At 34.3% G+C, this 27,881-nt stretch overlaps 1 protein-coding gene across 1 annotated transcript in view; it reads left to right on the forward strand.

The window, feature by feature from the left end:
* Window positions 1–27,881, forward strand: part of LOC111050683 (unconventional myosin-XV) — a 122,253-nt gene that overhangs the window by 63,170 nt on the left and 31,202 nt on the right. Inside the window, exons 6-24 of the mRNA XM_039435088.1 lie at window positions 1,408–1,677; window positions 4,943–5,120; window positions 5,521–5,644; window positions 6,268–6,422; window positions 6,824–7,018; window positions 8,111–8,245; window positions 9,774–10,061; window positions 11,409–11,566; window positions 11,780–12,004; window positions 12,920–13,141; window positions 13,586–13,691; window positions 15,019–16,441; window positions 17,447–17,716; window positions 18,872–19,007; window positions 19,946–20,072; window positions 20,533–20,656; window positions 22,016–22,107; window positions 25,045–25,212; window positions 27,568–27,863. Of these exons, the coding sequence (XP_039291022.1) occupies window positions 1,408–1,677; window positions 4,943–5,120; window positions 5,521–5,644; window positions 6,268–6,422; window positions 6,824–7,018; window positions 8,111–8,245; window positions 9,774–10,061; window positions 11,409–11,566; window positions 11,780–12,004; window positions 12,920–13,141; window positions 13,586–13,691; window positions 15,019–16,441; window positions 17,447–17,716; window positions 18,872–19,007; window positions 19,946–20,072; window positions 20,533–20,656; window positions 22,016–22,107; window positions 25,045–25,212; window positions 27,568–27,863 (4,692 nt within the window). The remainder of the gene's footprint in view (window positions 1–1,407; window positions 1,678–4,942; window positions 5,121–5,520; window positions 5,645–6,267; window positions 6,423–6,823; window positions 7,019–8,110; window positions 8,246–9,773; window positions 10,062–11,408; window positions 11,567–11,779; window positions 12,005–12,919; window positions 13,142–13,585; window positions 13,692–15,018; window positions 16,442–17,446; window positions 17,717–18,871; window positions 19,008–19,945; window positions 20,073–20,532; window positions 20,657–22,015; window positions 22,108–25,044; window positions 25,213–27,567; window positions 27,864–27,881) is intronic.

Here is a 27,881-nt window from a genome sequence, read left to right on the forward strand (position 1 = left end):
GACATCACGTACAGTGTATAATAATGCATCGAATCAACTCTCAACATTCAAATTATGTGCATAGTATCTTATTGATGAATAATACACTGTTCAATAATACCCATTGAAACAATATTGTTTTTTCGGAACAATTTTTTTTAAATATTTACAGATTTAAATAATGAGAAATTGCATTTGTTCAAATGCTAATAATAATCAATATTTTACAGTTTTGAGTACTAACTGCGAGGGATTTCAATCTTTTTAAATTAAAAATTTCTTTTTTCAAGTGTTTGGTCAGAAAATTAGACAAAATTTTACAAAGCGGAGAAAACATAACCTATTTTCTGAACTATTTTAATTAATCAAAATTGGGGGGAGGAACTGTTTTGGACTGTGCCTATTGATCCTCTACCAAATTATTTTTAAAAATAATTGTGTATCATTGAATCAATACTATTGATATCCAATACTATTTTTATTTTTTGAATGATGATTCAAAAAAGTGAATTTTCAAGTATAAGCCTGATAAGAACTCAGTTCTTAAGGTTGTGCATTCAATAATTTGTGCATTTAAAGTGTTTCAATATCATTCATCTCCCAATTTCACGACTCTGCAGAATTGTGAAATATGGTGGGTCTATTTTTCACATTTCAAAGTAAATACTTTGTTTTGTTTTGATTTTGAAACTGATACTTTTGTATTTTTTTCAAAGAAATTAATTGTAATTTGTATTTTTAAAGAAATTGATTGTTTTGTTCTAATTTTGGAAATGATACTTTTGAAATATGTATTTTCAATAAAATTAATTTCATTTATTATATGTGAAATCACCTATGACTATTTATCAAGTACCTATGCTTTACTTGTATGCTGGTTCCTTTCCAAACATTTAAAGAATTTTTTAAAGAAATCAATTTTGTTTTATTGTATTTGAAATTGAAAACAAGACGAGACAGAGTGAGAGATGACCGCATAAGGGAAGAATTACACATTAAAGCGGTTGAAACAACAATCGATGAACGGATACTCTCCTGGTATGGACATCTCCTGAGAATGGACGAAAACAGAAAGCCTCGCCAATACATGGAGGCCAGGGCACAAGGCAGACGACCGATAGAAAGACCACGGGTAACATGGGAGGCGATTGTTTCACGGATAGCAGCAGAAAGAGGCAAGACCGTGAATCAGTTGAAGAGAATGGCTACGGACAGAGAGCAGTGGAGAAGATGGATCCGAGGCGACCACCCAACGCTGTGAAAACGGCAAATTGGGATAGATAAAGAAGAAGAAGAAGAAGAAGTATTTGAAATTACCTATAGGCCTACTCTTTATCAAGTATTCGAATGTTTTGCCTTTATGTTTGTTCCTCTACAAGCATTCTTTAAAAAGCATTCTTTATATTTTGGGGGATTGTGGTGTTGTAGGCACCTGTTCGCGATCGGGTCGGCGGCATACAGCGCGCTGCCCCGTAGCAGCCAGGTGGTGGTGATCTCTGGTGAGTCCGGCTCGGGCAAGACAGAGTCGACGAAGCTGGTGATGCAGTACCTGGCCGCAGTCAACAAGGCGCCCTCCAACCTCATCACTGAGCAGATCCTCGAGGCATCGCCGCTACTCGAGTCATTCGGCAATGCCAAGACGGTGCGCAACGACAACTCGTCCCGGTTCGGCAAGTTCCTCGAGGTGCACTTCAAGGAGTAAGTAGTTCAATTCAATTCACTTGTTTGTAACTGTTTTCTCAGTAAATATGACAACATTTTTATAGAGTTGAAAAAAATAACATTCTTTCAGGACTAAATATGTATCAAAATTCGTGAGAGGAATAGTTTTGGGCTGTGCTTATTTGTCCTACCCCAATTATCTCAATGAATAATTGTGTATCTTGAATCAATAAATGTATGAATGAATTATTTATTTCAGCCAGGAAATATATAAAATTTACTAGGCTATGTAGGAAATACAAACACTAATAGCAGAATCTTTTGGAACAAATCCCTAAAATCAAAAAAATTACTAGATACCATGGTATATATATATTTTTATCTAAATACCGTGTTAGATACAATAACACATAACAAAATTGAAATTGGAAGATGGGAAAGTAATACAAAACATTCAATGCAACACCAAATTGAATCAGACATCAACTCAAACCTATACTAGCAATATTAAATAATAATTCACCTCTATAGTGAGATTTGCGTATTTAAGTCAGTAACAATGATAGGAAGGTTTTTGTCAGGTTACCTTCTCAACCGTCTTCTACAGTAGATAGATGTGATTCATGTAATCTGATCTAGTATTAATTGTTGATCCTTGTTAATTATGATCAATTATTATTATACCTCAAAAATATTATATTCATCAATGAAAAATATATTTTATCGATTCAATAATGAATTTTCTTGATTAAGATTGAATATTGTGGTAGTTACTTTTATTCTTCCATTGCTGGCAATTTGGCAGTGGTGCGGATTTGGAAACGTATAGAGCTATATGCTTTCTCTAATGACAGATAAGGACAGCAAACCAATGTTAATCGGACGCTGACTTTGAAACGTGAATCTGAGTATGGTTCTAATTGTAGATCATTTATTGACTGATGATTTAAGTATGGAACACAGAGAAGGAGTAGAAAAGTGAGAGAAGTTAAAGAGTAGGATGAGTGGCCAGGAAAAGCACTATTTATCATTTCAATGTTTTCAGCGCTTTGTTCAACTACAAAATATTATTTTGTTTCCTCTTATTCAAAGTCTTAAGTCCTGAGTCTTATGTGTTGCTTTTCCTAGAGTGAGATTCAATTTAAACTGTCATAATTTGTTCAGTGGGAAGCATTGATGTTCTTCACAAGGAATCCTAACAGTTTAAAGTGATTCTCACAATCTATAGTTCTTCCTATCCACTCCTCCTCATGACTCATTCCTCTTCCACGTCCTTCTTCTGCTTCTTTTCCTCCTTCTACTCCTATTCATTTTCATCTACTCGAACTCATCTCCATCTTATCTCATCAAACCTTCTCCTCTTTCTCATATCACCATCGTACTTCTTATCTATTACTGTTTCTCCATATCAACCACAAAATCTCTTTCAATACAAATATTTATTATCCTCAGATTTTCTCATACATCTTCCCTAATGACTCTAATATCTAGTTCATTTAGATTCAATCCTTATCCCATTTTGTCTTTTTCTTCTCATTCCCTGTATTTCCCCTTGCTTTCCTTTCTTTACATCTCATTTACCAGGTACTTCCCACTTTGTCTCCTCCTCTTTCAACTCATATTTCGCCCTTGTTCTCTCATTTTCTTTCCTTGTCCCTTCTTCACTCACTTCTTCCCTTTACTTTCCGATCATTTGCCCTCCTCCTTCTTATCATCATCATCATCATCATCATCATCATCATCATCATCTTTATTATTATCGTCTAGGTGTAACCACCTACTCTACCTGTACTCCTTCTTACATAATTTCTTTGTCACTTATTTGTCATCTACTCTTTCATCCTCTTTACATCCACCACTTTACAATCATCTTTTTATATTACTTTCCCATCTTTTCTTATTCCTCTCCTACTTCTGCTCAACCCCTTCCATATCCTCCTACTCCTCCTCCTCCTCCTCTTCCTCCTCATCCTCCTCTTCATCCTCCTTCTCATCCTTATCCTCCTCCTCATCCACCACCACCACCACCTCCTCCTCATCCTCCTTCTCATCCTTATCCTCCTCTTCCTCCTCCTCCACCACGTCCTCCTCCTCCTCCTCCTCATCCTTCCTCTACTTCCTCTTATTCTTCTCTTTCAGCATCTCCATCAACTAGTTACTACTACGTACTTAGCACAAAATAAGCCCAAGAGTTGCTGTCTTGCCTTCTGAAGTAGCAACTGAACTTCCCTGTCCCTATCCCTGTCCTTTCCGTTGCTTGCTTAGTTCAGCAACTTGCAAAGAATCCTCCGACCCGAAACTTGCAGAGTTGGTTGTTCGGACGTCTTCCCATGTAATAAATCAATGTCTCCACCATTGTAGTGAGTCAAATGTTGCAAACTTGCCTGCTACTTGTTGCAAACTTTGTCCCTTGAGTCACTAACAAGATAGATATCCGCTTGTGTGCCACTGCCACATATGGGTGTTGGAGTACACCTAAATCTATCAACTGTCGAACAGCAATTCTGTCACCCGGGGAATAATGTGTGTTTAGGTTAGCGAGTATTTGTGGTGAGTTTATTGGAGTCGGTAAGTTGGTCATGTTGAGGTATTTGCTTGTTTGAGTCGACCTGCTCTACAAGTCGGCTGAAAGAGTCGCTAATTTGTATTTGACAGTGATGTATGGACGTATATGTTGTAGGTACAGGAATTCCGCTGTATTACTGTTGGATTTCTGAGGAATAGACGGAGATGAATTCTATTACTTTATACGAAAAGAAAATACAAGAAGAGAGTGAAAGTTATTCGTGTCATTGATGTTAGGATATATGTAAATTGATGTTGTGTGATGAATTTAATGTCTAAAAAATGACGGTTCTAAGAAATTGATTGATTAATTATTTGATTAATCAATCAATTTCTTAGAACCGTGATTTTGCAGAAAATTATTATATACCATTACTTACTGTGATCACCTTAATATTTGAATGCTCTGTGTAGATTGTTCAAGAACAAGTATTATTCAATGAGTTTACATCAAGAAGATTTATCACATTATTATAATTTGGTATTGAACCTGAATATTTGTCGGTGTTAATATCATATAATAATATCATTACATTACTGAATCCGTGTAAATAATTCAGTAGGTATTTGATGTTTCAAACAGCTATTCAGAACTAACAAAGTATTTAACCTCCAGAATGTGATAAAGAAATCATTAATCAAACCGGCATCACACTTTCATAATTGCATAATAATTATTATATGAGATTTATTTTTCAAGGTATACAGTACTCATTATTCTTTATTTTTTCTCAAGTGGAGTGATACTGGGAGCCAAGGTTACCGAATACCTTCTAGAGAAGTCGAGAATAGTGACCCAGGCTCCAGAGGAGAGAAACTACCATGTCTTCTATGAGCTCCTAGCCGGATTATCTGAGGAGAATGCTCTCAAGTATGGACTGTTGTCTGCTGATAAATACTTCTATCTCAACCAGGTGAGCTTATCAATTTAGTATTAATTTTGACACTGTGATTAGATTATCGAACATTAAACATTTACAGTAGGCAACAACATTGAAAGAAAAAATGTTATGAATCAAGACAAGAAACACGTTTTTTTTACTCTATTTTCAATTAAATGTTGCTTATTATTTCAAAATATAGGTACCATAGTCTCTTTCCATATTTTTCAATTTGTTATAATTTTTAAAAAACTTTCACTTTACCTATGACAAAATGTTATTTGCTCAAAAATCAGTTTGATCTCTATCAAGAGTATTAAACAAAATAATTAATGTTTTCCATGTTACAAATCAAATCCAATTTCATTGCAGAGCTCATGTATCTACTCCAATTTTTATAGATTGAAATGTAATGAGAAATGTTTGCTTTCAGGGTGGAAATTGTGAAATCGACGGGAAATACGATGGTGAAGACTTCCAGTCTCTTTTGTCTGCCATGCAAGTTTTAGGTTTCACATCTGAAGAGCAGGACACCATTTTTAGAATACTTGCATCAGGTAATACTTTAGTAGAATATTGTGATATAAGAAACATTTTTTAAAGACTTTTTTGAGTTCAAGTGTCAAGTGACTTGAAACTTTCTAGTCTTCAAGTTCTTTGAAGCTTTCTTGTCATCAAGTGCCTAGTTACTTGAACATTATGAATACGTTTAATTCAAATTCAATTCATTAAACTGCAGAAGAGCCAAGTACTAAGGGCCCACAAAAAAAATCATCAAGCTTGATACAACGTTGTAGAGTTCGGAGTATATCCTTGTTCAGAATATGAATTCTATAAAAATAGTACTATCGGAAGAAGATAAAATTAACTGCTAATTCATTAGATTGAAGTAAATTTGAATAAATGTCAAGTAAATTGCTATTTTCACAGTTCGAAACGAGCTCATTTAAAAACTCGTAGAATTTAAATAAATTTTTCACTATGTTAAATAAAACGTCGTAAAATTAAATGTTACAATAAAACATCCGATTCTACTGTCATTATTTCATAATAATTGCTATTCTGATTTTTCCACTGTTCTTAATCTGGAAAATGTGAAATCGCATCAGAACCTATTGAAATTCATCACTTGATGTTACTTATGAATATATTTAAATGATTTATTGTAACTTTTCCACAGTTCTTCACTTGGGAAACGTATACTTCCATAGAAAACAATTGAAACACGGCCAGGAAGGAGTGGAGATTGGCTCGGACGCTGAGATCCGTTGGACTGGCCATCTACTGCAGTTGAGTGTCGATGGTATCAAACAGGCACTCACCACTAAAACTACTGTGAGTATTTTTTCAAAGAATTGCTTTTTTCAAGTTATTCAACTTTTAATTAGTACATCTTTAAAAATGTTTGTTAATTTCAAAAGTACCAAGCTCTTATCTATGTGACTATTTTGAATTTACTGCAGTATTTTTGTTTGTTCGATGATTTAATCATCTTATCCTAAATATATCTAATTCACTTCATTCTTGGGTAAATCAGATAATCCACCTTTCTATAGGATGACTGTAATTTTATAATGTTTTTTCTTGTGTGACTTTGAAGCTTGCACTTATGCAGAAAAGAAGTTAAAAAATGTTTCATCAAATTCGCATTCAATTAAAATCGTATTTTGACAGATTTGTTGATGGAATTTTACTTTTGCAGTTCAAAAATTCAATTTTTGTATTTCTCATTGCAGGAAGCAAGAAACGAACGTCTCCTAACAGCTCTAAGCATAGACCAAGCCCTGGATGCAAGAGATGCATTCGCCAAGGCTTTGTACAGCTCACTGTTCGCATGGTTGGTGGCCAGAATCAACCATATTGTCTACAAAGGCACCAAAAAGACAACCGCCATTTCGATTTTGGATATATTCGGATTCGAGGATTTCAAAGTGAGCAGAATTTTTCAAACTTGGCTGTACTGTAACTAATATCTAGCAGAGTTGTTAAGATTGGTGTTGCATTATCGCTACTGAGAAAAGTATCACTTTTTTAAACACTTCCTCACAGTTAGCGCACAAGTCTGGCTGTGCCAAAACAAATTACATTCACATTTGTCATTACATTTACATTTGCCTTATGTATTTCGTAATTGGCAAAATAAATATTCTAGAAATATTACCAAACTTTATTTATGAAAGCTTTAAAAATTTTAATTAATTTTCCATTTACATTTAATAATAAATTTGAACAATTCACAAATGCCATTTATCGCTTCATCATACAGTGTTGTATTTATTACTGTATAAAGCTACAAGCTCTATTGAACAGCTCGACAATATTCTAAAAATTTTACTTCATAAATTAATGAATACAAACCAACTTTATTTTGACTTGAGATTTGAATTATCAAGAGTCGTGAAACTCTTTCAAATCCAGCCTGAAAGACAGTAGGCTATCGAAGATCAAAAATGAAGTTGGAGCTAGATGCAATATCAACAAAAGTAATGACAGACGGTATGGAAGAAACTAAGAGTATAGAATATCTTGAATTCTAATTTTGAAAAACAAGTAACATCTACTCCAACGAATTCACAGTGAATTCCAATAAGTTGCACTGCTGTTGATTGATTTCTTATGCATTATTTTTTTTAGAGAAGACACAGCTTGACTCAGATCTGAATAACATTCTGGTGAAAATTCAAGAGATCGATTACTGTAGCAGACTTCTTGAACTCTTTTAGTCACAGCATCTGCTAGACGTATTTAATATTCTATCAGGAGAAAATATCTCAACAAATTACTGTTGGCAATATTCTAATAGTTGTATATAATATTCCATGAGGAAGGAATATTTCTTCGGACAATTGTTGGCGAGATTCTAATTTCCTTATGTTTTTGGTACAGTATGAAGCTCTAAAAATTTTTAGCTCTGGTTGAATGGAGTCATTAATTTTGCTCTGTAAGAAATAATGGCGGTTGTAAGTGAATCTCACTACACAGTGAATAGAAAAATGTAATTCAAAATTGTTATTTTTTCGCAGGAAAACAGCTTTGAACAGCTTTGTATCAACTATGCAAACGAAAATCTCCAGTTTTATTTCAATAAACACATTTTCAAGTTGGAGCAACAAGAATACGCCAAAGAGAAAATCGTCTGGCAGAACATTACTTATTCTGTAAGTATTCAAATAAGCAATAAGCAATGATTATTCTGAATTCGCAATGAGTCGTCTGAATAAGCTACTTCTATTATCAGTCTGTGCGCTTTCTTCTCTGTGAATAATCAATGTGCCCGATGTGAATTGTTTTTCTTCAAATAGTCTATTTGGACTTGGAAAAGTAATGAAAATGGGAAAATGTGAACAATGGGATTATTATACTTCTATCTTTGATCTTTTCTTATTCAATTGTTCTTGGAAATACATTATTTCAAATTGGAAGCAAAGCCCTTAGCTCATGGTTAAATTGTTCGCTCACTCAGAAATGTATTCTACTATTTATTCGAAGCAAAATTGTTACACAAGAGGGATAATTTATTGGAAATGATGTTGACTTTGTTGAGAAAAGAATTGGTCGAGTAGAATCGTCAAACTTCTATTTCAATATTAGAATGGAAGATCAGACAAAAAAGCTCAAAAAATGGAGCACTGAAGTTGGATTCGATAATGCGTGGACTATGTTCACACAACACAATTACAAAGTGAAGCAACAATACTTATTTACCACTAATATCACAATATTAAACTGATAGTAAAGTATAACTCCGGCCAATGAAAAGTAAATCAAGTCAGAATGAAGGATTGAATTCTAATTTTCCATTGCAATGGTAGGACTGAAAAAATTCTTTATGATAGAAGAAATATTTCTTTCTTATTAATTTAGTTCTGTATGTGTAACCAATGAATATTCAATGAGGCTTGTTTTTACATGAAGCTGTAAGCCTCTATATGTTGTAACTTTTGCTTTTGATGTAGGCCTAATAAATAAAATAATTCATGCTTGTTTTGACATGAAGCTATAAGCCTCTATAAATATGTTGTAACTTTTGCTTTTGATGTAGCAAACTCACCACTTTCAAGTGCATGATTGTTATCATAAAAGGTATTAATTGTGTTTGGTGAAAACAACAGGTCTTGATTTTGTGAATGGTATTGTTATAATGATAGTCAATGAATTTCGAATTGAAATAAATTCTACCTATCAATTGAATCGAATCAACCATTAACCTTAGGCTCAATTATCGAATGTCAGGGCAGTATCAACTCATTTTCAAAAGAGGCTGTCCATTTTTAGAACAAACAGCAAAAGTGAACAATCAACAATCTGATGATCCTATAGCGAGGTCCATGTTATAATGGCAATAGATAAAGATAGGAGAATAGCGATGTTGATTCTCTGCATTAATTAATTATATTTCTACACTGTCAAAAACATAATTGGCATCGTTGTGGACCTAGAAAAGGATAGTACCACCGGCTTTGTCGAATGATAGACAAGGATAGCAAAACCAGAGTTGATCGAATACTGTCATTATAACGTGGACCTCACTATCACTCCAATTTTCTCATAAAACTCTTTCCGTAGAATTTTTGGATAGGTTCATTCTTCAAATTTTATTCTGCTATTTAGTTCTTTGGTCAATATTGGCAGTAGTAGAAGTATTTAGTTCTATTGTAGAGTAACAAATGTTGTTCTGTTTGTTAGGACAACATGCCAGTGATCCACCTGCTGTCGAAGAAGCCAGTGGGAATCCTGCACCTGTTGGACGACGAGTCGAACTTCCCTCGCGCCACCGACCTCTCCTTCCTGGAGAAGTGCCACTACAACCACGCACTCAACGAGTTGTACTCGAGGCCCAGGCTGAATGGACCCGAATTCGGCATTCGCCACTATGCGGGGCCCGTCTGGTACAATGTGGAGGGCTTCCTGGACAAGAATCGGGACACGCTCCGGCCTGACGTCGTCGAGCTGTTGATATCGAGCTCGTTGCCTGTGAGTAAACAACCTTCTGAAACTTCGAGAAAATCAACATTTATCAATAGAATAATCAAGTTTTGTACTTTGATATGAAATGAGGTTTCATAGATAAAGAGAGTATTGAAAGAGCGAAACACATTATATTTATTGCAAAACAAAAACAATTTCAATACAGTGAATTTTTTTTTTTTTTTAATGAATTTTATTTGCCAAAAACAAAATACAAAAAAGCTTTACAAAAAATAAATATAAGTATATGCTACTGCACTTTTTTTTGAATGAATGAATGAATTTTATTTGCCAAAAACAATATACAAAAAAGCTTTACAAAAACTAAATATAAGTATATGCTACTGCACTTAAACCAAGATACATACATTTATTTAATTAGATGTAATAACGAAATGATATCCTTTATATTATAAATAATAGTTATAAAAAGATTCAATTTATGTTCATATGCATAAAGTACAGTAGGTGAGGCAAAAACACCGGCAAAAGGAAGATTCCTTAATGGAATAAGGAAGTTATGAAATACAATATGCCATAAATAAAAGTAAAAAATGCTGTAAAATGAATAACAAAAAATATATATAATCTTTTAAATGGATAAATTTTCTTGCTGCACTGCCAATATAAGAGAACCTCGTTTGTTGGCAGTGAGTCGCAGGATGACATTCTCCTCTTGCAAAAGGTGAAGGATTGAATTGAGCTACATAATTTTGGCTTTTTATCACATCAAACTCAGTTGCTTGAATCTTATATTGGCGGCAGTATAGTAGTCAGTACAATATTTAATATTCATATTCTGACGTATTATGAGCGATGAGGCAATACCTACTATTACTTAGTAATAGTAGGTATTGCCTGAAATAATAGTAGGTATTGGATGAGGCCTAATAGGCAGGGTTTACTGTTGAAAGGGTGACTGCCCGGGGACTGCTCCATAGGAAAGTCACTTCCTGATAGTTTTAATGGAACTATAACTGTAGGTATATCCAACTCTGAACTCCATTCTCCCTATCATCCACTTCCAAAACCAGGACTAATATGGGTATCATTATCAGTGGATGAACAATGGATAACTTTTATAAATCAGTGCTAAGTTGTATCTTGTCAGCTTGCATAAAAGTACAAAATCTTGTACTTTATTTTGAAAAAATGAAACTAGACTAATTCTGGTTAAATCAAATCAAGTGATGTTTTGATTTCAATAACTTAGATTCTGTGATACATCTACATTTCTATATTATGCAAATATGATTTTTATTCAAGTCCGATTCAAATCACAACTTGGCAATCTTAGCCTACTATATTCAGAATAATATGTACATTTTATTTAATAAACGTTTATTGTTCCAGATGCTGAGCAAGATGTTTGTGTCAGTGAGAACTAGTCAAGAAGCTTCGAAAACTTTGAACAAGTCCAATGGACGTTTCATCACCATGAAGCCTCGTACTCCCACAGTGGCCGCCAGGTTCCACGATTCATTACAACAGCTGCTGGAGTCCATGTCCAAGTAAGTTTCAGTCAATTTTATTTCCATCCTTCATTATATGATAGAATGATTTTCAAATTTTGAGCAATATGTCTTCCAAGCTCAGACCACTATCTCCACCATAAAACAATTCTCCAACATTTCTCAATTATCTACTATTATTAGAACTATCGATTATTATCTATTATTAGAACTCCGTACTCTGTGTCATACTTCTGTCCTGTATTATTTCAGATGCAACCCTTGGTTCGTACGCTGCGTTAAGCCGAACAACGACAAGGCAGCGATGAAGTTCGACATGCCGATTGTGCTCGAACAACTGCGCTACTCGGGCATGCTCGAGACCATTCGCATTCGCAAACTTGGTTATCCGATCCGGGTCCGCTTCCAGGAATTCGCCGAGCGATACCGCTATCTGATGCCCGCTAGAGTTGTGCCGCCGCGCGGAACTCCGTCTAGGTTTGTTTATTGTTGTTTGATATTTATGATTGTCGATCGTCGTTTGCTATGTTTGAAGTTTGTTATATTTGGAGTTGATTTTGATTTGTTATATTTTCCGTTTGTCTTGTAGTTAGAGACCTGTAGTTCATAGTCACCATGTACAATAACATTTCAATTTATTAATTCATTTGAATTTGATGAAGCAAACAAATACAATAATCAGAAAATATGGTATTTTATTCCGAACTAGCTGAATTTTTTGTGTAATGATTTTTTAAGTTAGTATATGAAAAGTGTAGATCATGCAAACCTTGAGCAGTCAACTGAGTGTCCCGATTTTTTCGAAATTTCTGTCCCTTTTTTGCAATTTCCTCCAAATCGCGTCAGACGAAAAAAAATTCTATTAAAATTTCAAAGAACATGAATGCGATTTCAACTTTCTATCTTAAATGAGCACTGAATTACAAATTTTTACGAATCATATTTTCCGAATTACTGAAATTTCAGGAACTTAAGTGTTTCATCAACTGAATCTTGCGACTGTTGCACCTATTAATGTTTAATGTAGAATCGTCGTGGGAGTAATTTTGTCTTCTACAATTTGAGACTTGCTGTCCTAAAAACTCTTGAACCATTCATAATAAAGAAATGTATTTAATCTTATATCGTGTGTATGCAAAATGATATTCTCTTCCTTTTGTAACAAAAAATTATTCATAAGAATAGGCTGAATATTATTTATGAAGCATGTACAGAATGTCCGATTTTTATTACGAACATGTCATAATTGACATGATGACCAGCTACGCTGGTGTGAAATAGACAGATTGATTAACATTAGGAGGACATACGTCGGCTACGTCTCACGAAGACGTATTTCTAGCTACACTTGGTGTGTGAAGGATTTCATTGTTGAAAATGGTGTTTGTTTAGGGAGCTGTGCAACGTGATCCTAGACCGACACAGCGGCGAGTACCAGCTGGGAACATCGAAGGTGTTCCTGCGGGAGAACCTGGAGCGCACCCTGGAGCGGGAGAGGATCGCCATCCTGAGACGAGCGGCTGTCATCCTGCAGAAGTGGACGCGCGGCTTCCTCGCCAGGAAACACTATTCCTCGTCTAAGAGAAGTGCCATCAAGCTACAATCTGCTTACAGGTTTGTTTTCATTTCACGTTTTACAGAACAATTTATTTTGTTTTTCAGTTTCTAAATGAATTTCTACTCAAGCACATTTATTCAACAAGGAATTGTATGACAACACGAAATGATAATATTCCTTTCTATAATATAATATAGTTCAAGTAAAATTATTCATATATTGTATGTCATCATTCAATTTTCTATTTTATACCACTACGGGTAAATGGATATAGGTATTATCAAATCGAGTGGTGACTGTAATCTTCACATATAAATAGTTGTAATAAGAAAAAAAAACTTCTGTTATTGCTATTGCATATGACTTTTATTTCCAAAACATTCTTTTTTCGCAACGAAACCTGATATCTTTTGAAGTATGTTTATCGAATTAGAATAGTTTTGAAAATCAATTCTCTTAAGAAGTAATATTTATTTGCATGTGTCCATTGCTTGTTACAGAGGATGGAGGGAGAGAAAGAAGTACATGACCTTGAGGAAAGGTATTGTCAAAGCACAGGCTCACTTCAGAGGGAAACGTCAAAGAAAGAGATACACACAATTGAAGGTAATTTACCTTTTTTATGCCAGTCTCATATTAGTTTCATTCATATTTGAAGTTGATTCCTCTAAGAAAAATAATTACCTAAATAGAGCAATCCCCTATATAAAATGTTGATATGGCTAATTTATTGGAATCGTGGAAATGAAATATAGTAATAGGTTTATTCAATTATTTCAAACCAGAGTTTTGTCATCATTTTATGGAGGGGTACTTTAGAATGCAAATCATTACTAAAAAGATAGCTAAAACTAAGTTTTGTGCATGCTCTGTAGCCTACATGTTTCAATTAATTAATTGTACTTGGTTTAATTGCGTGACAAAGAGACGTCTCAAACTTGAGCAACGATTCGTTAGTTTTGCTACACGCTTTGCTAAATGGAGACACAATGCATGCACTGAATTCAATGAAAACTTTGTGTTGACTCAAAACAAGCGACTCGCGTGATGCTTTCTGAGGCATTTCTAGTGAGTTTCACTTTGAACTGACAGCATTTCCCATAAATAGCATCCAATGTGTCTCATTCAACCAATACTGTTAGTTTGAAAGTCAGTCCCACTATAGCAGCTTGACAAGTGATGATATTGTTGGAAAATATACAACTATTCTGAACTTTATTTTGCTCCAGTTTATACATTTTACAATGCTCAATTTCAATCCCTCTGTCATTTTAATGTAATTAATGCCCAGTTTACCTCGTTCAATTATCTTCTAATTTTAATTTATAAATACGTGATTACCAGTCTAACTAGACCCCAGCGCCACTTGCTTTGTTCATATTTACCGCTGCCTTCTATTATTATCAATAATTTTTTCATAGAATATTATGATTTCTCTATAAATCATTTTCATATAGATGAATATTTGAATTTGCAACCTTTATAATTGTATTGCGCACTTGGTGTGATTTTTTTTTGTATAAATTGTTGGCCAACCTTTATTCACTAATTTTATTTGAAATTTTCAACTTCATACTGACCATCTATCTCATGAACCTATTATTATCTACCAGTTTTATTAATTACTGATTAAATATCAACATCTTTATTAGATTTCATCTGCATTTTTACTCACAATCACCGCCTCCATGAAATGATTATTTACATGTGTGATTAGTTTATTTATTTGCTTTTATTCGAATATTCAAACTTTATTCATACAATATTTTTCTAATTAAACTATTTCACTTATATGAATAACTGATCCATCCATTTGTTTCTATTTTAATCTTTAAACCGATTTCGATGGCTCTCATGAAATGATACAATGTCTCTCAAATGGTAATAATTTTGTATGGATTTCATCAATCTATCATTTTTAACTTTTATTCAGGAGGAAATGAAGAGACGCGCCGAAATGGCACGAGAACGCGCCAAGGTGAAGGCACAAAAAGAGGAGCAGGAGAAGGCGAACCGCACAATCGCCGTGGCGGGGGTCAACCACCTCGACATCCCGGCCGAGCTGGCATTCATGTTCAACAAGCTCGAAGAATGGCAGCCTGTGCACAACGAGCGACAACTGGTCAAAGTTGTTGGTCCAGTCATCGAGAAACAAATCCAAGCCTCCTTGCCGTCAGACATTGATCAACACGCGTTCTCAAAGTTCACAAACATTTACTTCAAGTCTCATGTGTGGGGCATGAAACGGGAACCGATTAAAACCCCGTTCCTAAACAAGGCTAAAGATTCTGATTTTGCGGATTCATTGGCGTTGTTTAAGTTGATATTGCGGTTCATGAATGATGAGACGTTGACAGGGAAGAAGGAACAGTTGTTGGGAGATTATATAGCCTACAAAGGATTGTCCAATGAAAAGTTGAGGGATGAGATCTTGTGTCAGCTTGTGAATCAGACTTGGAGGAACGACATCGCGACCAACTGTGAACGGGGCTGGTTGTTGATGGCTAACTGTCTCTCTGTTTTTCCTCCCTCGTCTTATCTCTACAAGTTTTTGCTGAAATACGTGTCGGATCACGGGTATGACGGTTACAAAGCGGTGTGTCAACAAAAACTGCTCGCAAGTCACAACCAGTGGTTGAGATCTTACCCGCCGAATCTGTTGGAGTGGAGAGCGAACCGGAAACGTGTGAACATGGCTTTGCAGCTGCATTTCGCCGATGGAGAGAGTGTAACGAGTTGTGTGGACTCCTGGACAAGGTGTGAGAACCTTTGTGCGGCAGTATTAGCGGAGCGCGGGGTGGCGGAGTGTCATGGTTGGACGATATCCTTGGAAGATCAAGGGGAGCGAAATGGTTTGGATTACGTGATGGACGCAATATCGGAGCTGGAGTTGCCTCCTATGTTCCCCACGGTACAACAGCAGACACCATTGATCTGTACTAGTACAAAGATCATGCCGGAAACGCAACCGCAACCTGCTAGACGACCCACAGTACCTCCGCCGCAACCTCCTCCACCGCAACCCACAGTCGTAGTACAGAAAGTACGTTCGGTCTCGAGGGAACACACCCCGGCCTACACGGACCTCTCCAGACAGTCGGCATTGAACGACCGGTATTTCGACAAACCAGGCCGGTCAAGATCCTTGGATAATCTGCTGTCACCTGCTTCAGTGTCGGGAAGCGTGCCTTCCAAGTTGGACACCCTGGGCTTGTCGCATAGTCGCCTCAACGAGCGGTATCACTCGATGGAGAGAATTCAGGAGTCGGACACCGTGGGAGAGTTGACAAAGGCCGAGGAGGATAATCTGGAGTCGGTCAGTCAGCGTGGTGAGAACCGCAAGTATAGTTTGACAGGTGAGATATCAGGGAGTTGCAATAGCTTTGCTACTGTGATGATACACGACTTTTAATAAGCAATCTTATCAAATTAAAATGTGCACTTCCATACTGTTTTCTTTGAACTCTCCAATATTAAATTCATAATTTCAATTTAATGCTGTGTATAAAACACTGTTTGATATAATTATAGATTATAATTTATATCCATATTATTACAATCAGATGACTTTAAACATTCAATAGACAATTTAATCTGATGAGATATTTCAAGTGTTATTTCAATCTAATTTTGATTAGATTTGATTTGAATACAGTAGAGTATTGATGATTGAATTATTCTAACGTCGAAAACTGTAATACAAATTAAAGAGTGTGAAAATAGAATAATAGTAGGATACGTTTCAATCAAATTGAATTGTTCATGGATGTCTTACGAGCTCTTGGATGTACATTTAACACTGTAGAGAATTCAAACACAACAGTCTTATATAAACAAAGTGCAGAATAATTCGAGCTAAAGTAAGATTGCACAGTATCTGTTACATATTTTGTAACTACTGTACTAAGCTGTATAATTTTTTATTAACACTATGCTGTATCAATTTGATAATCCAGTGCATTGGATTGAAGAATCAATGGTAGGTATGTAGTTATAAAGCACAATGAATCAACAGTATTTTGAAAGTTTTTATTAAATGGAAAAGAACAACTTTAGCGCAACAAAAAATTAGGAATGATACGCTTAAGTAGAACAAGAATGAATTGACCGTAATAATGAACACTTATGTAGAGCAGGGAATCTCAGTCCTTAGTTGCTATGGTCGTATGTTATCCTTTCTTTACTACTGTATTCCACCAATCAACTTTTTGCTTACAACTGTTTCCGGATCAACCTTGATCTGTACGATCTCACTTGGTGTAATCCAGTTTTAATCCAACTTCCCAATTTTATCAGTTTTTTTACAATACTTTGTCTTGTGAAGTTATTTATTTATTTTTACTATTTGTCGGTGTTCGTAGGTGCATCGTCGGACGTGCTAGTCTCGCACAGTCAGCTGGAGTTCGACTTTGCGGAGTTGTCTGCGACTCGCAGCGAGGATGACAAGGGCAGCAGCTACATGATGCGCGGTCACCCGCGATTCATCAAGTCGCAGTACACGGGCAAGCGAGCTGCGCCCGGCAGCCACTCGAGTCGCGCCCACATCGAGACCAGTCGCGCCCAGTCCGAGCGATCCGAGACCGGAGTCAAGAGCTCGGCGTTGAGTGATACTAGTGAGGCGCCGTCACTCGGTCAGTCTAGCAAACAATCATCTATCATTATAGTCAGTCAATATAATCAATCCATCTATTATTATAGTCAAGTCACCAGGTACTTTTTGCTGGAAAAAACTCTGAACACGCTAATGTTTTCATGTGAAGTGTTGTAATTCTAGGGTGTAGGACAACTTGAATACAGAAAGTTGACTAGCCTTGGAGCTTTTTACAAGGTGCCCCAAAAACTTCGGATTCCTTTGTTTTCGGATTTCTCTGTTCCTTTGCAGTTTTCTGCAATTTTCTCCAAATCGAGCCATCGGACAGAAAAATCACCCACACCTTCTTTTTAGATAACAAAAATAAAATAATTTGGAGCTTTCTATCTCCATTGACTCCTGAGTGACAGTTTTTTTTTCAAAAAACGAGTCAATAAAGAAATTTACAGGAATTTCCGTTTTTAATCGTTTGGAGCTCATATCTTCCGATTTTCACCCTTTCCGGCTCCATTTCACTACCTCGTGACTGGACTATTAATATATACCTTGTTTCTATTTGAATACGGCAATAAAATTATTCCAATTTCAATCAAAATAGCCGTGTCCGACTGTCAGTAGCTCAAGTCGGTGGCGGGTTTTAAAAGTTCGGCGTTGGGTGATAGTCTCAAGCCTTCTCTCAGAGAGTAACTGTAATAATAATAATCACAGAATGAGATAATAAAACAAGTAGATAGTCTCGAGGTATACGCTAAAAAGTCAGTAGGCTATTCAAAATTCTTTTTGAAAAACTGATTCCATTTGTACCATTCTGAACACAAAAAAAATCGCAATACAAAATATGGTGAGAGAATTGAATACCTCTTAAGGGGGAGTAGAAAGATTAAAGAAAGGATGTTAGCTCACTAAGAAAAATGCTGATGTGGGAATAGTGCACATGTTGTTATATTTGTAGACTTATTATTTAAACATTCAATATTATTGAATATAGACATCTCTTAAAATCCAATGCAGAATTAGTATTAAATCAGCAAATTACAATCGGTAGAAAATGTTATTTTTTCACCCTTTGTAAAACATTGTGTTAATTCTTCAAGATGTTTCTTGATTTATCAAGGTTTGATCATTCTTCTTGTTTGTAAAAATAGTTTTTCATGAATTCAATTTGATTCTAACTTTTAATATTTTTATTTGGCAGCATCGCATGTGCGCAGAGTGAGAGTGCCTTCACAAGCATCGGACGTCGACCAGTTCTTGGACGATCTGTTCAGTCCAGTGCTCGATCAGCTGTCTGATGCTAGATCGTTGGCGGCATCCATCAAAGGAGGCTCAAAGTAAGTTCAAAGCTGACTTCAAATCTATTTTTCAAATCATAATAAAATTTATATTGTTACTGTAGTAACAAGTAGGCCTAACTAAAATGTATAATGGTACCCTTCCCGAACCTCCAATACTTATTCAATCAATCAATTTTTATTTCAATACAATATATACATTAAAGAAATCAAAACACAAAAAGAATCACAATCAATAATAAATTTCCAATGAAATAAAAATCAAGCTTCATGGCGGGGTGTGCTGAAAAGAAAGAAAGGAGGAAAAATACCTAGCCAACTATGGTTTCCCATGTAATAAATTATTCCCTCTATATTAATTTATTGAATAAAAGTAAGGAAAGAAGGATGAAGAGGAGAAGAAAAAGGAAGTATTGGAGAAGAAAGTAGGAAAAAAGAGAAAAAATGTGCAAAAATTGTAAACGAGTCCACTTTTAACAAAAATATTTAAAAGAATTGGCCTTGCAAAGAGTAGTTTGAGCAAAAATCTCGAGATTCATACGTCGATATGGAAGAAAAAGTTACTGTATGTCCAGGTTTTTATTTCTAGTTTAGTTTTTCTACTAATCTTAGAGTCTATGAGGAAGTGGTCCGGAATAAGGTTTATTATTTTAGTGCTTATATAGATCAACTGTTTCCTTAAACATTCAATATTGGTGTGATATGTGACATATCTATTTGCAGTGGGCCTTAAATGATAGTTATTTACAATTGAATTTAAATTGCGAGGAAGAAGGGATTTATATTTTATAAAGTATTCAATTACGGTTTTAATAAATAATAAATTGTCGTATTGTCATTACCTTAAAGTCACTAAGAACCATCATTATCAGTAGCAATATCTGAAAAATGGATTTGAGTTCTTTGTTGATATAAATTGTAAATCTAAATAAAAGACTTCCTTCAACGTGTTTTTCAATATAGTTTTTATTTTTCAGAACAATGTCTGATTACGAAGCTCATATATTCGACTCACTGTTCACTGACGAATGTATTGAATCGTCTTTATTGGCTGGAACTATCAAAGGTGGAGGTCAGGGCATTGGAGGAGTCAATGCTCAGGAGGTAAGAATAGTTTTTTACAAACTATTTATACTTTATTCTACAACCCTCATTGACAATAATAACGACTTTTTAATACCCTTTACAAAAAAGCTATCTGTTAATTAATTGAACATAATTCAATTCATATGCTACTATCAGATACCTTGAAAACTTTCGTAAATGCTATAGGTTGGAATGTCTTTCAATTGTTGATTATTATTTATATGAAAACAATTGGATAGTGACAAAATTATGTTTCTTTCATGTATCAACGTTACTAGATGTATCATGCTCTCTTCTATCAATACGATCAATTTTTCCTTTGTGGAACGATTCTCAACAATTTTGTAATAAAATTGAATAGACCTTTAAGCTATATATTTAATATCCATTCGCATGAATTTAGTCAATTATATAATTTTCTTTGATTATTGTATATGCTACATTGTTTATTGATTTTGTGATTATTATCGATTTGCAGCCAACGTCAGCCAATCAGCAAGCTCCAATGTTCAGCCTGGCTCCCATGGTGGGATCCCCCCCACCCGTCATGCCTCCTCTCATGTCCACCACACCTCTCTTGATGCCGCTCTATAACACACCAGGTAAACTTTGTCATATTCCTTGAATTCTTCATCATTCCTTCATTCTCTCTCCAATAATCGTGGTGATTAGATTTAATTTCTTATCAAAATGTTTTCAACCTTTATTACCAAAACTACCGTACCTACCTTTTAAAATGAAATCAACCACCAAAAAAAAAATTGAAATGTACCAGTAACTCATTTGAAGTAACTGACGTATTGAAGTCAATCGTTACAAATTTTATAATATTAAATTTTAAAAATCAAAGATGACTTAATTTTAAATTTATCGTCAATCTATGCTGAGTTCATTTTATTTTACAAGATTTTCGTACCGTAATAAATTTATTGTTATTCACTGAGCTTTTAACAGTATATATTATATAAATAATGTATAATATATATAATGGAGAAAACGCTAAATTTTCTTCTTTTTTTTTGTTTCAAGCTGCACTGGAAATTTCTGAACGGGTAAACTGGAATATGTTTTTTAATATAAAATGTCATTGTTTATTCAAATTCCATTTGTCAATAATTATCATTTTGTTTAACTTCGACTTGTTACTTTTTCATAGGAGATGGCTTTGAATTATCTTACTTATCTGTCTTTCCATCATATTTGCATTCCATTTGTGTTCTAATATATTTCATATTAAATTTTATATTCAATTTTGCTTGATCATGTTCACTCCATGCATTGAAGTTTCCCACATTTTACAAGTGTTCATTCTAGAAAACGCTCATAAAAATCATCTCATCAGGCTTATAACTCCAGTAATGCGTCATTGACATTAATGCTTATTCACATGAGATCAGAGCATTTCTAAAAATCATTAAAATAATCGTAAATGGAAGATTACTTTAAAAATGAAAAGTTTAACTTTCTAATCTACCAATTCTGGTCGAAATTTTCAAAAGCAAGTGAACAGAATTTCTGATTAAAAAGTTGAAAAAATTTCAACATTCGAAATTGAAAGAAAAATATTATAAAACAGGATTTGATTCTAGTTCAGAAAAGCATGGAAAACTATAACATTCGAAGAAATTGTAGTTCTATAGGAAAGCTGGTTTGGTAGGCTTCAAAATTCAGTTTGAAAGAGATTTTATACTAAGCGAAAAATCATAAATCTTGATCTGATTGCCGTCGAATCCCACTTCGAAAAAGTGTTTGAAATAATACTCTTAAAAATTCAGGATCAGAAGAAGTTTTGGGCTAGCGCCTGTTTTTTTTCATTCCGATTTTGTCATTTTTATCCAATAAATAGATAGTGTAGGCCCAGCACTTTCAAACTAGAGGGTCCTTACAAAAATGACAAGAAAATCTTAAAATTATTTGACAACTGAGAGATGAGTTAGAAAAATGAAGGAGTTATTGTGCAGGTACTGGTGCTAACAGTTACACTGGTAGTCTGTCACTCGACCCCAATGCTTCGATGACATCAGGCTTTATGCCAGTTCCCCATCTACAACATGCAAGGTAACACGCCTGATGCCTCTCATCACACAACAAACTGCTTCCTCTGCCCTGCTGTCAAACTAACATCTATGCGGTCAAGGTGGCTTCAAGATCAATCAAGAAGATAAAATTGTAAAATAGATCAAAAATAAAATTAATTGAAAAAAATATTTTTTTTTTTAATTTTCAAGTTGAATTTTAAAAATTAAATATAAATACAATTGTAAAATGTCATGATCAAATTGTAAAATAGGCCTTGTATCATACAAACCTGTATAGTCATTATTACAATAAAGAAAACGACTATTTTGTAATTATCATACCAAATCTAAATTCGAATTCACTTCCACATGAAAAAGTCATTTTAAATGTCTTAAAATGATGATTATTGTTCGACTCCCATCCAAAATGTTATCTGTATTTCGGAAATATTTTCGGTATAGTATCGGTATTAGTATTTCGGCATAGAAATATTACAAAGAGTATCAATGTATTTCGGATAGAAATTTTACAAAGAGTATCAATAGTTTTTCTTGTAAAAATAATACTCTTGCTTCAAAATTAATACAGCATGTTTCAATAATTCTATTGCTTACATTATTAGTTCATATACAAGTCATTCAATTCTTGAAGAATCCCTTTATTATATTTAAGTACGGTAATGCATGACTAAAAATAAATTTTCATTACTCTTGAAGTACAAATGAGTCGACCTCGCATTACAGGAATTCTGAGTTGAGGGGTAGAATTTGGAAATTTTCCTCTTTTGATGGTTTGGTGATTGAGATTAACTTGATGATGATAGTTACAGAAATTGAGCTTCTCTGCATATTTGCTTGCATTTATTCGAATTTTATTGTCGCTGATAATAGAAGTCTGTATTATCTGCGTTCATAGTGCAAACTCCAAAAAATCATAATATTTTTACTATCGTATTTAATAAAATTTTTAAGTGAAAAAACACTCACATTTTTTGATGTGGCGACGTCCGTTTATTTTTTCGTGCTGGTATTGCACATTTTCAAGCCAAACAGAGACTGCTCTGTTGCAGTTTGGCTTGAAAATGTGCAATACCAGCACGAAACGGACGTCGCCACATCAAAAAATGTGAGTGTTTTTTCACTTGAAAGTTTTATTAAATACGATAGTAATAATAATAGTGGAAACAAGATGGATAACCAACAACGGATAATATTTTTTCCATGTAGGCTATCATCATAATATTTTCATGCTTTTTTATAGCATATAATACTATGAAATCATTGCTTTTCCAGCTTTATAGATTTACTAACACTCAGCTTTACTCATTGTAATCATTCTAGCTGATCATCATCTTATTTTATTCATGCATTTCCAATTTCATAATCTCAACATTATACTTGTGACCTGTAAAGACATTTTGTTTGTTTTTCTATGTTACTATGAACTATTCATCACAACTGTTCTCTTATTCAGTTTCTTTGTTATTTTATGAACAAAGTTATATGAGTAGATGGAGTAGATATTTTTATTATTCTAATAACATCACTACCGTATTATAATTGGATGAGTGGCCGTAGTCGAGTGGTGAAAATTGTACACGTGAAATTGTAACCTTATCTTGGACTTTGTCACCTATAAATTTGAAAGAAAAATAGCACAAGGACTACCGGTGTAAGTGCACGTTCAATGCCAACATACCTATTATCAAATTTTTGGTTGGGATCGATTTAGTATGTTATTTTGAGCACAAAATCACAAAAATTAAATGGCGCTCACTATTGTTTTTTAAATAAACTAAGTTCAAAGTAGCACAATTTTACATGCATTTAACCTATGAGTAGCAGCCATTTTGATTATTGAAATCATCAAATTATGATATTCCTAATCTGAGTTTTCCTAACCCAAAGCTTTTCCTAACATAAAGCTTTTCCTAACCCAAAGCTTTTCCTAACCTACAGCTTTTCCTAACCTTAGCTACTTATGGCTGCTACTTATAGGTTAAATGCATGTAAAGTTCTGCTACTTTGAACTTAGTTTATTTTAAAAACAATAGTGAGCGCCGTTTAATTTTTGTGATTTTGTGCTCAAAATAACATACTAAATCGATCCCAACCAAAAATTTGATGACAGGTATGTTGGCACTGGACGTGCACTTTAGCCGGACTACCTTATGATTTTATCTACCAATGTTATTACATTAGTCTCATTTGTATTGCAAATAAATGAAAATAAATATTCGATGATTAAATCCGCGAATAAATTTCCAACTCTCAAATTAATATTTCAGTTTCAGAATACATTCAAGAAAAATTAGATGGGCTTTGATGTCATGTATGACAATATTGCAAGTATGATACACATACTTGTTTTCAGTAGCGTAGCCTGGATTTTGAAATTTGGGGGTTGACCAAAAAAGTTGGGCCCCCTATAGACTTCACCTAGTGGAATTTGATGAAGAAGAGGGGTGTTATCTTGGAGAATTTGGGCTTATTTTTCGGGCTCATAGGGAGCGGGGGTTTGTAACCCTTCGCTGAGCAACTGCTTGTTCCATATTTTATTTGAAGATTTCATATGAAGTACTGAGCTGAGAAATAGCTGAATGGCTGAGATCTAACATTCACTGCAGAATATTTTGATAAATTATTCCCAGTTTTGATTTTTTCTCTTATTATTTTATCTTATACTTTAATTTAGTTATTCAATTTTTTTTTTAATTACCCAGATTTTTAACTTTGACACTTTCACACTTTTCAGTTCAGGCCCACAATTAGAATATTTTATTAATTGTATATTTTTATTTCGAGTTTTGAGCATTCAGTATTTATGTTAACATAGAAATTTTGTCAAACATAAAACTTTCTATTAACATGATTTTTATTTTTGTATAATGAATTATGTTTTTAAGAATGGAAGAAATTTTGGCAATAAATTAAAGAATAGGTAGTTGAGTAAATGATATGTTTGGCTTCAGGTACCGGACAGTCCGCCACAGTGGTCAGGTTCGCCGCCGAAAGCGAAGAGCACGCCTGTGACGACCACCAAGGCCCAGGTGCACCGGTCCGGATCGCCTCACCAGTCCTTCACCAATGTCCTCAGCGAACTCAAGAGTCGCAAGTCTTCTGTCGATTCCATGACCAAGGTAAATATTAGTCCAACAACAGTTTTAAACTCTTCCAATGGATAATTCATTTATTTTTGGATAATATGGCAATAATTTTTAGGCTTATGCCTATTGAAACAAAAGTTACCATATAACAAATTGATAAAATTTGTTGAATATAATTGATATTTTAGAACTTCTTCATAATTGAAAAAATACAATTTAGATTTTGTCACATCTCATTTTTAGATTCATATAAATGTGGATGTGACGAAATCAAAACTTTTTTCAATACTATAAAAACTTTTATATTGTCGCCAGACTCGCCACCAAGTGTAAAATCCGATAAACTCATATTTCAATTGAAAATCTTCAAAATAATAAATAAGTGTACAAGAACATTTATCAATAAATAATAATAATAATAATATTGAGTGACCTGGCTGGCTCAGGTCTGGTGTCAGAGTTTTCAGGTCGCAACTGATCAATTTTAGGGCGTCTGACATCACCTGACTGCTTTTTAGGCAACCGGGACCGACGGTTTAACAATATTATTATATTATTGTATAATTTATGTAGGTAGTTAAGAATGGAACATCAACATGGAAAATATTATTTTAATACTTATACATTTTCCCCTAGTTTATAGATCCATCATATTATTATTTTTAATAATACTAAAATCTCATTATAATTACCTATAGTACATGAGAGTTTTTTAAATTTTTATTTCAACTTGGAACCGTCAGCATTGGTTGAATAAGAAACATTGATATTATTTATAATGAATGCTAAGAGTGTAAAGTAAATCTCACTATAGTTAGCTAATAACAGACTTTCCATTATGCTATCAGAGAAAACCTATTAATTGTTTTTCTATGGTTTACTTTGGTATTTCTATTTCCTTAGACGTAATCAAATTAATTTATTTTGTTCTACATGACGAAACGCTTTTTGAAAACTCTGTCTCAGAGTAATTAGTGTACATATTAGGCTATGCTACCAAAGTATATAGTTACTTTGGTAGTAATAAAACCATACTTTGGTAGCATACTGGAAAAATTCAATGAAATTTCACCTCTATCGATTCGATGCAGTTTTTCATTTGGTGAGAATTGGGTCAAAATCGATTCATTAGTAGGCCTAGTTGGTAGGACTTGGATACTTCCGGCGTCAACAATAAAGCATGTGCGCATTCTTGCATGCATGACTCTGTGACGTCACTCTTTCCGCTTCACTTAGCTTTTTCAAATCAACAGCCAACAGTTGCTTGTTGACCATGGACTAACGTACATTCAACATACTTATTATTTAATCATTTCATGTCCAAGTGAATACTTTTTATGTGAGTTTGGAGATTCTGTGTTTTTCATTTGTTCACAGCTTCTATTAAGTTGTTTTATGAAAGCCTAGATGTAGTAACATTTTACAAGTGCAAGTTGGAGAAATCTGAGTTTTTAACTTGTTTATAGCGTCTGGTCTTCTATAGATCAACTAGAATCATACCACGGATTTTTTCCAATAGATTAATAAATAGACTCTGCTAAACTCATACGATTGATAGACATTGTTAATATTGAAGAATGTTCACTTGAAACTATGTTATTTCATCTACTTCTTTATAAAAACAAGTAATAAATTTTATTTATTGATAGACATTTATTATTTATTGATAGATATTTATTATTTACGATTGATAGACATTGTTAATATTGAAGAATGTTCACTTGAAACTATGTTATTTCATCTACTTCTTTATAAAAACAAGTAATAAATTATATTTTTGTCTGCTATAATCTTAGTGAAACATAGATACTACATAGATACATCATAAACCTAATACATTAGATATTTCATTCTTCAATCATTTCATGTTGAAGTTATAATACTTTTTCATGAGTGACTTTGGGTTTTTCAAATCTGAGTATTGGTTTGTTGATAGCTTCTGATAGCTTGTTACTTTATGATTGGTGTATTACATATTCTCTGTCCGCCCGTCACATGTCATAATCATGTCTGTATGTGTGAGCTTGGTGCTAAGTCTTCTACTTGTTCATAGAGCCTTCTCCACATGCATCTATGTGTTGATTGTTAGTGGCTCAAATGAAGGGCACAGGGGTAAACTATCAGTCACAAAATCTTTTTTCTTCTTCTTCTTCTCTTCTTCTTCTTCTTCTTCTTCCTTTCCTCCTTCTCCTTCTAGGCTGATAATATTGTTCGTTTTTCCCCTGTTCCCTTCAAATAAAATTATTAATGTGAATGACCTACGGTTAGCCTGATATCGACTTGCTAAGAGATAATGTTCAGATTACAGAACATTTTTATATTGGAATAGATTTTATCTGGTCGCTTTTATTTTGATTTCAACTGTTTTTTTTTTTTTTTTTTACCTAGGACCTGAACGAAACTGACGGAGTTGAGTGGGAAGAATTCGAAATCCCTGAACAGTCAATGTCACAGCAAAACTCGCATAACAGTTCGCATCACAGCTCACATCAGAACTCGCATGCGGTCGCATCATCGCCCAGCAAACAGAATCACGTCAACCACCATCAGAGCAATCAGAACCATCATCAGAGCAATCAGAATCATCATCAGAGCAATCAGAATCACCACTCACACAACCACCACTCGCCGCCCAGCAATCAGCCGAGCTCGCAGTCGCCTGATATACATCGCAGCTCGTTCAAGTAAGTTCTTTTTCAATT

The sequence above is a fragment of the Nilaparvata lugens genome, chromosome 8 (genome assembly GCF_014356525.2).
Source record: "Nilaparvata lugens isolate BPH chromosome 8, ASM1435652v1, whole genome shotgun sequence".
Classification (NCBI taxonomy): domain Eukaryota; kingdom Metazoa; phylum Arthropoda; class Insecta; order Hemiptera; family Delphacidae; genus Nilaparvata; species Nilaparvata lugens.